General features: G+C 48.5%; 1 protein-coding gene across 4 annotated transcripts in view; it reads right to left on the minus strand.

The window, feature by feature from the left end:
• Window positions 1-14283, minus strand: part of paplna (papilin a, proteoglycan-like sulfated glycoprotein) — a 29358-nt gene extending 15075 nt beyond the window's left edge. For 3 of the 4 annotated variants that reach the window (XR_015107088.1, XR_015107087.1, XM_086159130.1), the window contains exons 1-10: window positions 11113-12336; window positions 8642-8702; window positions 8459-8561; window positions 7705-7835; window positions 5046-5169; window positions 4858-4938; window positions 3765-3937; window positions 3193-3316; window positions 2977-3103; window positions 413-617 (exon numbers count right to left, since the gene is read on the minus strand). Coding sequence is in view for 2 of the 4 variants with exons in the window: in XM_086159130.1 (XP_086015256.1) it covers window positions 413-617; window positions 2977-3103; window positions 3193-3316; window positions 3765-3937; window positions 4858-4938; window positions 5046-5169; window positions 7705-7835; window positions 8459-8561; window positions 8642-8702; window positions 11113-11324 (1341 nt within the window). In the remaining 2 variants the exon portion in view is untranslated. Of the gene's footprint in view, window positions 1-412; window positions 618-2976; window positions 3104-3192; window positions 3317-3764; window positions 3938-4857; window positions 4939-5045; window positions 5170-7704; window positions 7836-8458; window positions 8562-8641; window positions 8703-11112; window positions 12337-12468; window positions 12532-14159 lie in introns of those variants that run through there. The other variant, XM_086159136.1, reaches the window with a different exon arrangement.
• Window positions 14284-15383: the final 1100 nt, after the last annotated feature.

The following is a 15383-nucleotide window of genomic DNA, read 5'->3' on the forward strand; positions in this document are numbered from 1 at the left end:
ACTATTATCTATTACTGTTATGTTTTTGCTTGAAACGCTGGCACAACAATTTCCTTCGTGATAAATAAAGTTGTTCTCATCTCATGTCATTATATTTTTTTAAGGTAATCATATTTTCCCAAATCCCTTTCTGGCCATTTTCTTCAAGAGTCAAAGTGTTTCCTGTCACATGCACAGTGTAGAAACAGAGAAATTCCTACTCTGCTGTCCGCAGTGCATTTAGATATGTGGGTAAACATTATTCTAAACACGAATAAACACATTTGAGCGCAGCTTGTTGAGCAACTCACAAAGTGCAGGTGCAGGGATGAGTGCCATTTAAGTGTCCAGCAGATTTTACACCTTTACACGACTTTGCACGTGCACGTTTTAGTCTTTCAGCATTAATCTGGATCCACAGATTTCCTCTCACCTCACTCCACGGGGTCACTTGATACCCGGCACACTTCTGCATGTTGCAGGTCTGCAGGGATGGCGGCGCCTCGGCGTAGGCGGCGCAGACGGCGTCCTCCACCACGCGGGGTCCCGATGCGTCGTGGGAGACACACTGCACGCTGCGCACCTGAGAGCCGCCGCCGCAGGACGCCGAGCAGGCGTTCCACTCGCCGGTCGTCCAGCTGAGAGAGAAGAACCGGGGTCAAAGGTCGGAGTTATTTTATATTTTTGACTGATTTTAAAGACGCGGAGACATCAAGAATCCACCCCGACTACTTGATTTAGACCAGTGGTTCTTAACCTGGGTTGGATCGAACCCCAGGGGTTCGGCGGGTCAGTCTCAGGGGTTCGGCGGAGGTCAAGACACACATTGGCGATGACATCACCGGCCGCAGGTGATCACGCCACATCGCTCGGCCTATCCGTGCTGCGGGGATTTTGGCGCGCTCAGTTGTAGTAACTTGTGACTGTCGCGATGGTACGTCATGTGATTTCTTTCTTAATATCTTAATCCCTTCATACTAATTATGTCGGGCAAATAAAGAAAGCGGTCGGAAGAACACGTACAATACGGATTCACACGTATGACGGAACGCGATTGGAATCGATGTCCTAACCGCATGATTTGCAAAGACAAGGTGAGCAATTCTAGTCCGGCACCGGCAAAACTAAGGGAAGGCTTCCTTCAGCTGCATGGAGATGGGAGCTACAAGAACATAGCGCTTGCTGGATTCAAGGTGAAGGGAGCCAGATTCCATGAAAAGGCTCCTCCGCCTGTTCTTTGTACCATCGACGAACCGATCCTCCATCCAATAAAGAAGGGTTCGGTGAATGCGCATGTAAAACAGGTGGGGTTCAGTACCTCCAACAAGGTGAAGAACCACTGATTTAGACAGTCAGAGGGGTTTTTCTACTTCCTGGTTAGTTTGGTCATGGATTATAGGGACGGAAAGAAGCGGGGAAAAAAAAAAAAAAGCTGTAAGGACGGAGCTAATATTCGCCTGGATCGGGCGAATCATGAGCTGGCGGGGAGGAAGAAGACGGCGGTTTTTGACGGGCAATCTGGCGCCCAATCTGCCGTGGGTGTCCCTGCGGCGACTCTATGTGTGTCAGAGACAAAGGAAGGTTAGAGGGGATCTGAGCTGGACGGCCGCCCTCGCTGCAAACACTGGCAGCCTTGGTCGTTGTTCAGTTTAAAACACTATAATGCAGTGTTTATAGGGGCTGCTAAAGGAGGAACATTAAAAAGTCATTATTCTAGGCTGAAAATGCCTCCTTCATTTGTTATATGGGTCTGTGCTTCACTGTCACACTACACCAAAAACAAAAATTAATTTATGCAACACAGCTAACTCTCACTCCATAAAGAGCCTCCAGAAAAATGAACCTTCATACCAGTGTAATAGAGCGTCATGTACCGGATTTTCTGGACCATAGAGCGCACCTGTAAATAAGCCGCATCCGCTCTATTTAAAAAAAAAATGTAAAAAAAAAAATATACAAGCCACACCAGGCTATAAGCCGCAGATATCTATGTTGAAAAAAAATGATATTTACTGCATGTACAGAACGATTTTGTAAATGTACATGTATGTACCTGAACAGATTCTTTCCAAACAGCGCCTTTTAACGCGGCAGCAACTTTGCTGATTAAAACGTAACAGATAACCAGGTTTTATTTATTATTTCTCCTGTGTTGGAAACCACAAATCACCTTAATGGCTGAAACCCATGAAGTCGTCTTCGTCAGTGTCGGAGTTGAACAGACTCAGAAGCGTTTCTTCACATCTGATTCCATCAGTCTCGCTCTCCATGTCACTGTCAATCTCCGCTGAACTTGGTTTCTGCTATTCTTCTTTGCATTGATTTATACAACTTATCTTATTTTTGGTTCTACTTCCGCCCCCTAGCGGTGGAAGAAAAATCCAAAGAATAGCCGCACTTTTGTATACGCCGCATGGTTCAAAACCTAAAAGTAGCGGCTTATAGTCCAGAAAATACGGTAATTACAGTCCTTCTGGTGTCCATCTTGGACTGAATCCTAGCATTTGAGCCCCAGGGTCACTTTAGTGCAACCGCTTGATGAATTAAAAACTGTTTTACGCCGAATAAACGGGGGCAGGAAGCTCAGCGCGGGGGAATTTCAGTCTCTAGGTGAGTCGTGTGTGCACTACACGCAAAGCGAAATCCGCCACGCTGTTGCCATGGCGACAGAGAGCTAGGTGCGGCCGCAACTATTCGAACGCTCGAGCGTTACGGGGAGGAATCTAGATGAATCTAGACGAAGCGCAAGCGAATCGGGGCGACCGACACGAGGCCGCTCCGCCGGTGACCCCCGACCCCGTCTGCAAACGTCTACTGCGCCTACAGACCGAAGGTTACCTGAGCACGTAGGCTGTGCTTGAGGGCGGCGGTCTCCACAGCTGTGGTGGATACAGGTACGCCATCCTTTCATAACATCAACAACCGTCAAAGAGCTACTCTACCCTCGCCGTCACCTCTCAAGCTCCGGCTATTTTGTTTGTCATTTTCGCGCCGTACCTGCGGGTCTGCGGGCAGGGATGAGGGTTGCATGTCCTGTTGCTCTGCGGTCGCGGCAAGGAGGCGCACAGGTAGTCGGGATAGGCCTCGTTGTCGATGGTGCAGAAGATAAGCCGCGACTGGTAGCCTAGCGACGAGAGAAGTGGTTGATTCAAACTTCTTTTTTCCCCGCCGGAGGATCGTCACGCGTGCGAGGCGAGCTTTATCGGGCCGGACCTGATCCGCACTCCCGGCTGCAGGCGGACCACGAGCCGGAGCTCCAGTAGTAGCCCTCTCTGGCGCGGCCACGAGGAAGGTAGTACTCGTAGTCCACTCCCTGGTTCGGCTCCTGGCTGATCAGCTGAGGGGGGAGTTTACCAACCGCTTGATTTTTCTTCAATTGGTTTGTAGGATTTTTTAAAATGGCTCTTTCAAGTCTAAAAGGAAATAATTCTATTTTTCACCCTTGAATGTGAACGCAGTGTTTTTGCAACCCCTCTAAAAATAAACCATTTAGGATTTTATCTTTTTAGAAACCCTTACTCGGACATCCTCTGATGTGCCCTTCAGAATATCTTGTAAAACATTTCAGGTCTGAGGAAAGTTTGGACATTTTATTAGTGATGCTATTACTATCAGTTGGATTCTGCATTTCAATTCATTTAATTCACGGCATTAGATGTTTATATCATGCACTGAAATAAAACAGGCAAAAAAAAGCAACGCCCTGTTGTTTTAGCAGGAAGTTCAGCTAACGCTGCAACGGCACTTTTAATTTAAAAAAAAAAAGGAAATCACCGCTATCTCACCTCCACGACGAGGGGCTCGGTGGTGGGGCCGCGGCCGATGACGGTCTCGGGGATGTTGTCGCCCTCGGCCCCTCGCTGGTAGTAGAGAACGGTGCCGGCGATGGGCGTCGCTCGGGAAAACTCGATTACCCAGTGGCCGTTGAGGTAGTATTCTCCACGGAGGTTCTTTATCGCTGATAACGCACAGCAGGGAAAGCAAACACGTGTGTGTGTGTGTGTGTGTGTGGGGGGGGGTGTCACCATGCATGGAAAACACACACTTTTTCAAATTGAAACTAATTTTGTGTCCATCCCTTTGCATCTTCTGAGGCTAGAGAGGGTTAAACTGTGGCTGGAAATGAAATTAAAAATGAATTTAAAAAAATAAAAATCACCCATGGCCGTGCAATTGCGTCTTGAAGACAAATTTAACAACTGTGTTTTATCAGTTTGGAGTTAAAAAAATTTAATTACACCTTTTCCAAAATAAGATGAAACCAAAAACAACAGGCATTTTTTACTTGATCTGCTGACTTATCAATGATGATCAAGTTTAATCATTTCTTTGTTTTGTCCTTTTTCAGGACTTTTTACTGCGCTGATGCCCCAGATCAGGTTAGGCAGCAAGTTAGGCTATGCAGTGTGTGTGTGTACGTTTGTGTATGTCTTTGTCAAAAAACAAAACAAAAAAAAACTCACTAACCCAAGCTTACTGTTCTGTATATTTCCTGTGCATCGTGTATTTGCAAGTGTATTTGCAGTCCCTCTGTCCTCTATTGTAAGTCGCTTTGGATAAAAGCAAAATGGGGAGTGTGATTAAGCGTCACTTTGTTTTATTAGTGTGTAATTCTCTTATAATATAGCTGCCTGTGGTCGGAAAACACGCGTCAGATTCAAGGTATGATACCACGTGCCATCCTATTGTTTTCTTCTTTACTAGGAATAAAAGTAACGCACACATGTCGAGTCTCTGTTTCTGTAGTATTTTAAGCACGAGTGCATCTTTACATTCATTATCGTGACGTCAATCGATTCGCTCCGTCGTCTCTCCGCCTTTCAGTTTAAAGACGTCAAAGTCTGGCTGAATAAAATGAAATAAAATAAAAATGCTCACCGAGGTAGTTGCGCGTGGCCACCGACTCCCTGATGCTGATGGACGTGGCGCCGGCGGGGATGATGAACATCTGGTTGTAGCCTGTGGAGGAGGAGCAACGGTTCCACTCATGCATGGAATGCTAATGGGAGGGGGGCCGGGAGGTCGGGGGGCGACCCGGGCGAGATGGCGGCGGTCGGCCGGCGTACCGTTGGCCAGATCGCGTACGGAGAAGGCGTTCTTGACGAGGGAGCAGGAACGGCCGTCGCCCCCACACTGCAGGCAGGGGTCCTCCTGCTGAGGAGACTCCAGCATGTTGTCGCAGCCCAGACGCTGAGGACAGAGGACCACAAGTCAGAAACATGACCGGGAAATCAGATTAAGAGAGAGACATTCACTTCAGGGTCTAAAGTGACCGATGTGTCTCCTGGATTTACAGCTTGTTAGAAATCAGATTAAAACGGGGTTCATCAGGTTCCTGCCCCCAATGTGGACCTCCTGCCAGACCTTTACGGATGCAAAGAGACAACCACCATCGAGACTGTCATGCTTTACTATAAGCAACGACATTTACGATCCATTTAGTTATTAATGTATGTGATCGCAAATTTACTATTTGAAAGATTTTCCCGACGATTGTCACACTCCTTCACAATATTTGGGACGATGCTGTCCGATCTAAAGGAAAAGTCCATTAAAAGCCTGAAATCCAGGCTAAATTAAAAACCGCTCAACAAAAACCACGATGGCATTTTTGGAGAAAAAAAAAAAAAATTACTACCGTAATTTCCGGACGATAAGCCGCGACTTTTTTCACGTAAACAACGATGTGGCTAATATACAGACTTTTTTGGGCGGGGGACGCTAACGAGCTTCACGCCGCTAAAAGGTTTCTCCTCGTCACATCGGACCGATGAAACGACCGGGAAATTCTGAGTCCGTTCAACTCCGACACCGAAGAAGACCACTTTGACACTTAGTGCGCAGGAGGAAGACGGAGTTCCAGATTTCTGCAGCCAGAATGATGGGAAACCAACCTGAGGCTGGATACACACTAATTTACAAATATTTACAATATTCATTCATTTCAAGCACGGATCAGATTGTAAAACCTACTTGAGCTCCTCAGTGACGCCACTCATGATATGACAGGATTAAAATGATCTTGTTTTTGTTTTTTCAACTGGGAAATATGATGATGTTGTAAAAGGTCGTCGGAGATATTATCCCCGCAGGAGCAGCTGGAGAGATGTCAGCCGGGCGCGTTGAGACAAATGAAATGAGAAGCTTTTTTTTCTGAATATCATGTTGGAACTTGGAAAGACAATTCAGTTTTTTTTTTTTTTTTGCATTTGAAAAACCCAAAATGATCTGCTGTGAGAAAAGCCCGGATCCTCGACTCCAACGCTTCATGCTCACACTCTGAGAGTTCTGCTAGCTTAGCATGGTGTTTGGGTCGGACTACCTATTTCACAAACAGTGAAATGAAAAACTGGAATTTGATTCTGAAAGTCTAGACGAGCTGCGAAGACAGAGCTGAAGGCTAAGCTAAACATTAGCGGTGGTGCGTTCTTGACCTTCCGCCATGATCTTCCCCGTCCCTTCACCCTCACGGGGTAGAGGAGGGGGCGGAGCCAATATTAGCTGACACTGGGCGAGAGGCGGGGCTTAAATCTGACCATTCGCCCGTCAATCACAGGGCCACATCCGACCAACACGTCCAAGGACAATTTTTCCATGAAGCTACTTCATGTTAAATACCGGTCGCAGGAAGATGGAGAACCTGGAGAGCCCAGGCAGCAGAACATGGAGAACATGAAGAACATTAAGAGAACCCAGGCAGCAGAACATGGAGAACATGGAGAACATTAAGAGAACCCAAACTAAGCGGGGTGTCAAATTCATTGCCAGCGAGGGCCACATCAGCATAATGGTTCCCCTCAAAGGGCCACATGTACCAGTGTTGATGAAACCAAATGTAAGGTAAAATAAATGTAACTACTCCTTAATGTTAAATATGTCTGAATTTATACCTCATTCAAATTCAAAATGTTACATATGTAACATTTTGGCTTTTAATTCTTGAACCATTTGTTGTTTTTCTGGAAGGCTAACTTTGGCATCCTTAGCTCGCTGTTTGGACGTAGATTGTACTCTTTGACAACCGCCGCCGCCTCAGAACACAAAAGAAACACCGCTTTTTCTCCTCGAAGCACAAACATGTGTCGTCCTTCCCATCTTTCTTTAAACAGCCTTCCATCCAGCAGCTTTTCCCTTCCTCGACATTTAGGGATCATTTGGATTTCTCAACTGTACTCGTTGAAAATGGCACTGATATGGAAACGCTGCGATCTAATGGTGGGATGCCGTCACTCGGCAGGCCACGTGATCTTCATGAACCGTGGGAGATGCAGTTTATGGTCACGGCATGCGTTTGACTTTTATTGTAAGACAATCAGATCTTTTAAGACGTCTGCGGGCCACAGAAAATGAGGCGGCGGGCCGCATTTGGCCCGCGAGCCTTGAGTTTGACACGTAGAGGAACCCAGGAAGGTTAATCCGCGACCCCAGCGCTATTCTGTTATACACAAGCTACACAAGACACGCAGAAACCACTCAGGTGCAACCAGGAAGTTGTTTGCATGCTGCTGCTGGCTCATCACCAAATACCCAGAGCACTTTAGGGGCTGTTTCATCTTATTTCACAATCAAAACTTGAAATTTTTTTTTTTTAAAAAGCATATAATTTGGAGAATGATTGGCCCAATTTAATAGGTAAATAAAACATCTTTTGAAGGCTTGGGAAACATCCCGTCTGCTTTGCTTCATTCTTTCATCATCTGATCTGATAGAACTGGTACTTCCCACCTTGCAGACGCCTTCAACGCAAATATCCCTGCGTCCAGGATGGCAGGGCGTGCCGTCGACCACGGCGCTGCGATGGCGGTAGAAGAAGTTCTCCCCCCTCGGCATGCAGTTCAGCTCGCACGGGTTCTCAGCTGGAGGAGAGGACGGATGACAAATTAGCCTTCAAAATAAGAGCTGCGCAAAAAACCGATCACCTGTCGATCTCCGCCTCGGTTTGTCTGCAAATTCTTTGTGATTCTTAGAAAACAACATGAACTTTTCGTGGATGTGTTTTGAGTGATTTCTTGCTATTTTCAAGTTTTTCCTGTTCATGTACAAATTAAGATTAAATGTAATCAGGGGAATTTGTAACGAGGTCTCAAAGAAGACCAAAGAGAAGATTTATGGACGTCGGGAGAGAGGATATGAAAGTAGCTGGTGTGAGAGAGGAGGATCCAGAGAATAGGGTGAGATGGAGAAGGTGGATCCACTGTGGAGACCCTGAAGGGAAAAGACCAAAGGAGAAGAAGAAGACATGACATGTTCGAAAGACACTGCTCGCATCCTTCAAGTTAGCGGCTTGTCATTGCCTGCTCTAACAGATAGCTAGCCGCGCGCTGCTAGCTAGTGGGAACGCCTTCAGAAGTTGCACTGAGGGTCAGGGGTCAGAGGTCACGGGATGGTGTTGGTGGGCTGAGGGTCTGAGTGGAGCTTGTGTGTGTGTGTGTGTGCGTGTGTGTGTGTGTGTGTGTGCACCCTTCTCTTTGCCTCTGACCTCCATAATAAGGGAGCCACTTGTATCGTTTCCCCTGAAAGTCAGTTCCGTCGAACTGGGAGCACTGCTCCTCGCGGAAGTCTCTGGAACCCTCGGGGCAGTCCTGGGAACAGCACAGGTTTTCAGGCGCGTGCACGTTACCCATCCGGACGCAGTCCAAATAATGGGCGTGGGTGAACTCACCTGGATGTTGCAGGAGCGGTAAGACTTCTCCGGTCCGACGCAGTTGTGGCCCCCGTCGGTTCTGCACGCAGCAGAAGCAGGGATGGAATTCACATTATTTTATTTAAGTCCCGCAAAGTCTCACGGCTGAAAAGTTTCCCAAAGATTTTGTTTTTCATTCATGCCGTTTGCTTTTTCGCTTTTGCTCAGAAACCATTTTTTGTAAAACAAACGTCCCTTTCCGCTCATCCTGCTCACAGGTCACAACCAATCACAGCTGGGACGTGACAAGAGGCGGGGCTTAACCCGGAAGTGGTCACCTGTCAATCACATACGGAGACTGGTTGGCACCTACGGAGAACTGAAAGTAGTCAATGAACCTGACGTCAGGAGAACATGGAGAGAACCTCCACAAGCCACTGAGAAGCTGGAACCTGAGCGTGGAAGAAGAAGACGCGAGTATCCATGTTTACGCGACATCTTGATACGTCTTCATCATAAATACCTTATTTCCATGTCGTGCAAGGGATTTTCAAAACCTGGATTACACCGGCCTGCGTGTTAGGAGCTGTTTTTTGTTTTGTTTTCTTGCCTGGGAAGCGTAAAGCTCATTTCTTGAGAAATTCCACATCCCCTGGACCCAGCCTCCGATCGGCAGGGGTTGGGTGCGGGTGAGTAGGTTAATGACAGGCTTTCCATTTTCGAGCGAGTTATTGCATAAAAGTGTGTGTCTGTGTGTTGGCGGGGGAGTTACTATGACCTAAATTTGCATGTTGTGCAACTGCTGCTGCGGTGTAATTAAACACTGCAGGGTCTCGATGCACAAACTGTTTAGCGAATGAAGAAATTACAAGCCGTGGCTCCGACACTAAGTGGCGTTCCTCTCTAATCCGCGCCCGTAAATCCCCGTCGAGCCGTCTTCGCGGCCTCGATATCCGCGGCCCGAAGCCGCAACTTCCCCCCCGCCCTTCAAGTACCGCCGCCGTCTGGGGGGATTAAAGCGACCTGCCCGCCGAGGAGCCGCTGCCACGGCGTGCCAGAACGGAAAAGTGAAGCGTGTCGAAACAGTGGCGCCCGAGCAATCCGGCCCTCAACTTTTAACCCGCCGACGGAAAAATAAACATTATGAGTGTCAACCGCTACTTTCGGTTTCAAAAAAAAAAAAAACAACCAGAAGACCGATCGCACAGGATCGTAGTAGATTATAACCTGGAATTCCACACGGCTAAATAGCAGACTTGGATCTTGTAAAGTTTTAAAGACTGAAAATTCCTGGCGGTCAGGTGATAATAAAGAAAAAAATGTTAAAAAATGAGTCATTCGCGATAATGGGAGTTTCCCTTAAAGCTCTCGGTGATTCAGGCAGAGTAATCATAGTACTTGAAGGTGTAGAATCTGACATCAGGGGCACTCGAGGGGCAACACCTTCCCCCGACACTCATCCAGGGGAAAACACACACACCGAGCGGCCGCTCAGACATGTCGGCCGGCGGCGGCCGACGGGAAACCAAGACGCACGCGTCACCTTTCCGACAAAACGCTGCCGCACATTACGTCATTTCTACTCTCCATAACTGTGCACACCTTTATACGGGAAGGGAGGCCATTTTTGCTGCGAGCAAAATTGCCAAACCTTTCGGATTCGACTCCATCTACGTTCACAAAACTCCACGGACAGGAAGTACGGTGACGGTAACAGGAAGTGCCGAGAGGCTAAAAACGCTAACCCACAGAATAGCGTTCGTTTGTAAAATTACAAAATTATTACTCACTTTTATTATTGGTATGAGGACGGCTGGATGCACACCATAACAACAGCTGTCTGTGTGTGTGTGTGTGTGTGTGTGTGTGTGTGTGTTTGGAAATAGGAAACCTGAAGCCCCCAGATGACAAACACCAGGAATGGAATGCGGGGTGAAGCTGGAGACGTCTTGTCTACTGCGGTTGCGAAATTTTCAAAAAATATATACTGTATTTAATATAGATATTTTTGTTTATTGTGGAATTGCGATCAAATGTAAAAATGGAGGCGTATTTAAGTATTGGAGACATTTTAAAAAAAGACTTCATGAGTGTTTGCAAAAGTGTGTGTGTGTGTGTGTCATGTGATGCAATTTGGCAGGGTTTGCAGCAAACACGAAACGCCGCATTGGGGAAAATAAAAAAAAAAAACACACAAGTGCATGAAATGTACTGTAAACACATCTGAGGGCCGAAACCTCAGTAACGCAGACATGGGGGGGGGGGGGGGGGTTCTGTTGACTCTGAGGCATCTGGTAGTTCTGCAGCCAGCAGGCCTTCCTGAAGGCCCGAGCCGCTCCAAACACTCCCCACAGCCCGTTTCTGTCCCGGGTCAAATGTGACGGCATTCTTTCAGGGTGGAGGCGCAGCCTGCGCCCGCCCACCTCGCTATTACCTTTATTCACAGAGCCTGCGTGCGCTCAAGGCCGCCCACGTGTTTGCTTCGGACACCAACGGCGAGCGGGACCTACCTGGAAGTGATGCAGCGCCTGGTCCGCACCGTCACTCCGCTGCCACAGCTGCGGCTGCACTCGCCGTACGGGCTCCAGGCGTCCCAGTGGTCCCCGCCGGGCACCTGGACGCAAGAGGAAACCGTTAGCCGGTCGCGTGGGTCCGCGCACGTTTGTATCCGACACCAAGAGAGAAGCTCGGCGGTGATGTTTGTCACGCTCTTATAAAGCATCAAAACCAGACTGACTTGGAATGATATGACCTGGAATCCTTCAGAAAGAAGGAAAAAAAAAGAAATATTTGTTTGACATCAAGGATCGGACGGAGCGGAAAGGGCCGATGGAGAATATTACTCATGATGTTGTTCTCGGCTGAGCCGAAGAAATCGGCCTCGCTTCAAATCCCTCCTCCGACTGTCAGCCAGCTGGGTTGTGTGAAATCCCGCGGCGGCAGCAGGAGAGGTGGACCTTCAACCCCTTAAACATGCTGCTGGAACGCCTTTCAGGGACGGTGAAACGCCGCCAAAGCCGGAGCACGCCGTACTTATTCTCACCACCGGCAGGGGGCGACGTCACGGGTTACAAAATGAACTGATGTTTCAGCGGGACTCGACCGTTTCCTTCTACAGACGCCCTGATTGGTCGCTTCCCGTTCAACAGGAGACTAAGACGGAAGGTTGGCAGGTCGATTCCTTCCTCGCGTGAAGAAGCGCCCTCATCAGGACGACCGAACCCGAAGGCCTGGTCGGCGCCGATGGTGTGAGATTGGGCGAATGTTGTTTTTACGCCCTGAAGGCGTGAAAACAAACGTAGAAGAAAAAGACGACGAACGAGAAGTAGAAAAACGAGAAAGAAATGGGCAAGTTCTCACCGAACAACAAAGAGGGAAAAAAACGCCATTGATTGATTGGAGTCAACCTTCAAAACAAAGAAACGCCCACAACCGCAGGTTTGTTTCCATGATAAAGTCATCTATCCAGAGCAGTAATAACTCGTCAAAGTTTCTGCGGAAGAAAACTGAGAAAACCCTCATCGCCACGGACAACAAGGGGCTCGGACGGATGTTTCTGCTGTGACTTGTACCGCCATCATCTGAGGGCGCCGCCGCCATGCAGGGCCTTATCGAGGGATCGCCTTCACTTACAGAACAGGAAGTTAGAAAAGCAGCCATATTCTTTTTACCAAAATCACCAAACCACTTAAGGTATTAAAAAAAAAAAAAAAAAAAATGAATCATCAGTGCGTGATTGTGATGCTAAAATACAAAGCTGGCTAAATGCTAAGCAGGCTTTGCATCAGCAGCACGTCTGATGTTTTTGCCCAAAGGGCGATGAACACAACAAATACCAGCGTGTTCATCTCTGGGGGGGTTTTTACCGTGAGCGCCGGCACCAGGAACAGCTGGACGGCCAAAAGACGGAGGAGCATCTTCATGGTTCCCTGCAGAAGAAAAGACCAGAAGGAGGAGAAACGGCGGGCGTCAGTGGCTGTGACTAATGGAGCCTATTACACACCGAGAGACAACTTCGGGAACAAGCCGGGGCAAAGAGGGTGGAGCGGCGGGGGCGGCGGGGGCGGCGGGGGCAGACGGAGCAAAAGTTTACCAGGACAAGCGCAGGCTGTGAAAAGTCACGGAGCAAAAGCCCGTTTTATCCAGACCGGTGAGCGCAAACCCGATCGATCATCCGCCCGGGCTTGTTCTTCCTTTCATTCATTCCTTACGCCGGTATCGGAAGCCGAACCGAGCGGCGGGAAGGCGAGTTAACCCGTCAGTCAACAAGCCCGTGCAGGGAAACACCCGGCCGCTCACTTTCTCATTCACGCTGACAGACAACAGTCTTCAGTGAGCCTTCTGACTGCCTTTTGTTCTGCTGAAGCTGGAGAGAATCCAAGCGGGAGAAGCCGGAGGACCCGACGGGGACTGAACCGACCCAGGGAACTCAGCGCCCGGTGACCGTTCAAACTCGGGGATCGCGACAGACGGCCGCCGGTGGTTTTGGCGACCGTGCAATGGAGAAGACCTCCGCCGATCCGTCACCTGTGCATGTACACAGGAGCCGCGAGTGGTCGCGTCGACCTGGATACCACGGGGAGATCCGGGTCTTTCCTGTCCTTCAGACGTTGCAACGCCGCACCCGTAGATACGTCAGTGACGGGATGGCCGGGTCTGAAGTTTGGGATATTCGTCAACTAATACACCGATACATACATCTGTGCTGGTTGTTGTTGCGGTGGCTTCATGTGGTTCAGAAAATCCACTTGGAGTGATTTAGAGCTCAGAGAGCGGAGGAGGACCACGACCACGACGGAGCTGCAGAGGTTCTTCCTCCGAAGACCGGCCTGGTTTGGCCACCCAGTGCAAGAAAACACACTTTTTGGCCACGCTGACCGCTCGAAGGGCTGGATGAGCGCTATTTAAACCATAATCTGAGCGCAGGCGGCATCATTTCCAGCCCGCTGACTCAGGCAGCTGAGGTGCCTCCACACCTTGGCATCACAAATATTAGCACTGTGAACCAGGAAGTTCAAAGGTGGTTGCTTATTATCGGTCTCGAACTGGGAAAAAAAAAAAAGATAATCTGGGGAAAGTTAGAAAGTCATATGTTGTGTTTTTTACGAACAATATTACATAGTACATAAAACAAAATCTATCATTATGTTGCAAAGTTTTATGGATTCCCTGACATGAACAGGTGCTCTGGCTGCTCAGAAATCATTTCAATCCCTATTTTGGGGCTTTTCAGCTTCACTGAAATGGCTTGATGGAGATGAATAACTTTTTTTTTGTTTATTTACTATTATTATGTCTCCTCCGGCACACTGACCCCCTCAGCTGCTTTTCATCAGGTCCCTCAAAATAATCAGTCGGGATTCAAATAAATACATATGTTTTTAAATCTGACATCCTCCTCAGTTTCAAAGTAGACAAAAAATAATAAATCGATCTATAAAAACTGTCCCCTTTTCCCGTCTCGCTGCAGACACACGACAATCCCTCTTTTCTTTTCTTTTCTTTTCTTTGCAAAAACCCGGAGCAGGAGGAGCAGGGAGGCGGCCGGGTTACTCACCCCGGCTCGGAGGCGTCAGGAGCGGGCGACCGGAGAGAGGAGCCGCCGGCGGGTCTCTGCGCTGGAGCGAAGGGAAGCGGGTCCTCGGCGGGTCCTCGGCGGGTCCGGACGGAAGGTGCGAGTCGAGCCGAGCCGCGGAGCCTCCGTATATGAGGAGGGAGATCCCGCCGGACCCTCCACCCCCTCCGCCGCTTCCTCCTCCTCCTCCTCCGCCCTGGAGAGAAGAAGCAGCGGCAGCAGCATCATCCAACGGCGCGTACACGCCGGAGGGCTGTGACACACACACACACACACACACACACACACACACACACACACACACACACACACACACACACACACACACACACACACACACACACACACACACACACGCCTATTGATTAAGCGCGCCCCCGCCCACCGCCATCTTTACCAGGAAGTGGACCGGAAGTCAGCAGAAGCAACTTCCGCTGGAGTACAGGTGGCTTTCAAATGTTTTATTTTTTTATTTTTTTATTTTTGTTTTGTTGTTTCCTTTTCTGTGGCCCAGTTCGATCAGATCAATGAATAGTAATTAAGATCAATTAATAATTTATCCTTTATTAATCTCATTAATCGTGCTAGTGCTTGACAGCTAAAGGTTCCCGGGTTCAATTCCCTTGCCTTCCTGTGTGGAGTTTGCATGTTCTCCCCATGTTTGCGTAGGTTTCCTCTACCACTAAAAACATCTAGAATAGGTCAGGATGAATGAGAGTGTGTTTGTTAGCGCAACTGCGGGACAACGGACGCAAATTAGCCCATGGCTACAATCCGGAGTGGTGTGTTTACATGCGTGTCTCATGTGCGTTCATTAACATGCACTGTCCCGACCAAATAAATAGATAGTGTTTGGTTCCAAAGACGATCGCTGTACCTGCCGCGCCGCCCCTGATGGCTGTAAAAACCTTTAATGATGGATTTTCTGCATTGACTCGTTGATGTTTTTGTTCAGGTGTCATGCAGGTTGCGAGGTCGCTCTCGGGAGTCCCGTCAATCATTCCGATCCTGACATCGGTCGACATTGATATGTTGTTTTGAAGTTGGGTTGCTAACCAACCGTAACACAATGCTCTGCAAACACCTTCACAACCTGATGGATTGTCGCTCCGGTCTCACTGTTATTGCCTCCAAAAATGTAACGTTGTCTTCCTCGCATTCTTTCAATAGCATTTACTTCCTCACCGCTGTTCGTCTGCTTCCTAT

The sequence above is a fragment of the Fistularia commersonii genome, chromosome 1 (assembly GCF_037954325.1).
Source record: "Fistularia commersonii isolate RoL2024-O1a breed Wild chromosome 1, RoL_Fcom_v1.0, whole genome shotgun sequence".
Classification (NCBI taxonomy): Eukaryota; Metazoa; Chordata; class Actinopteri; order Syngnathiformes; family Fistulariidae; genus Fistularia; species Fistularia commersonii.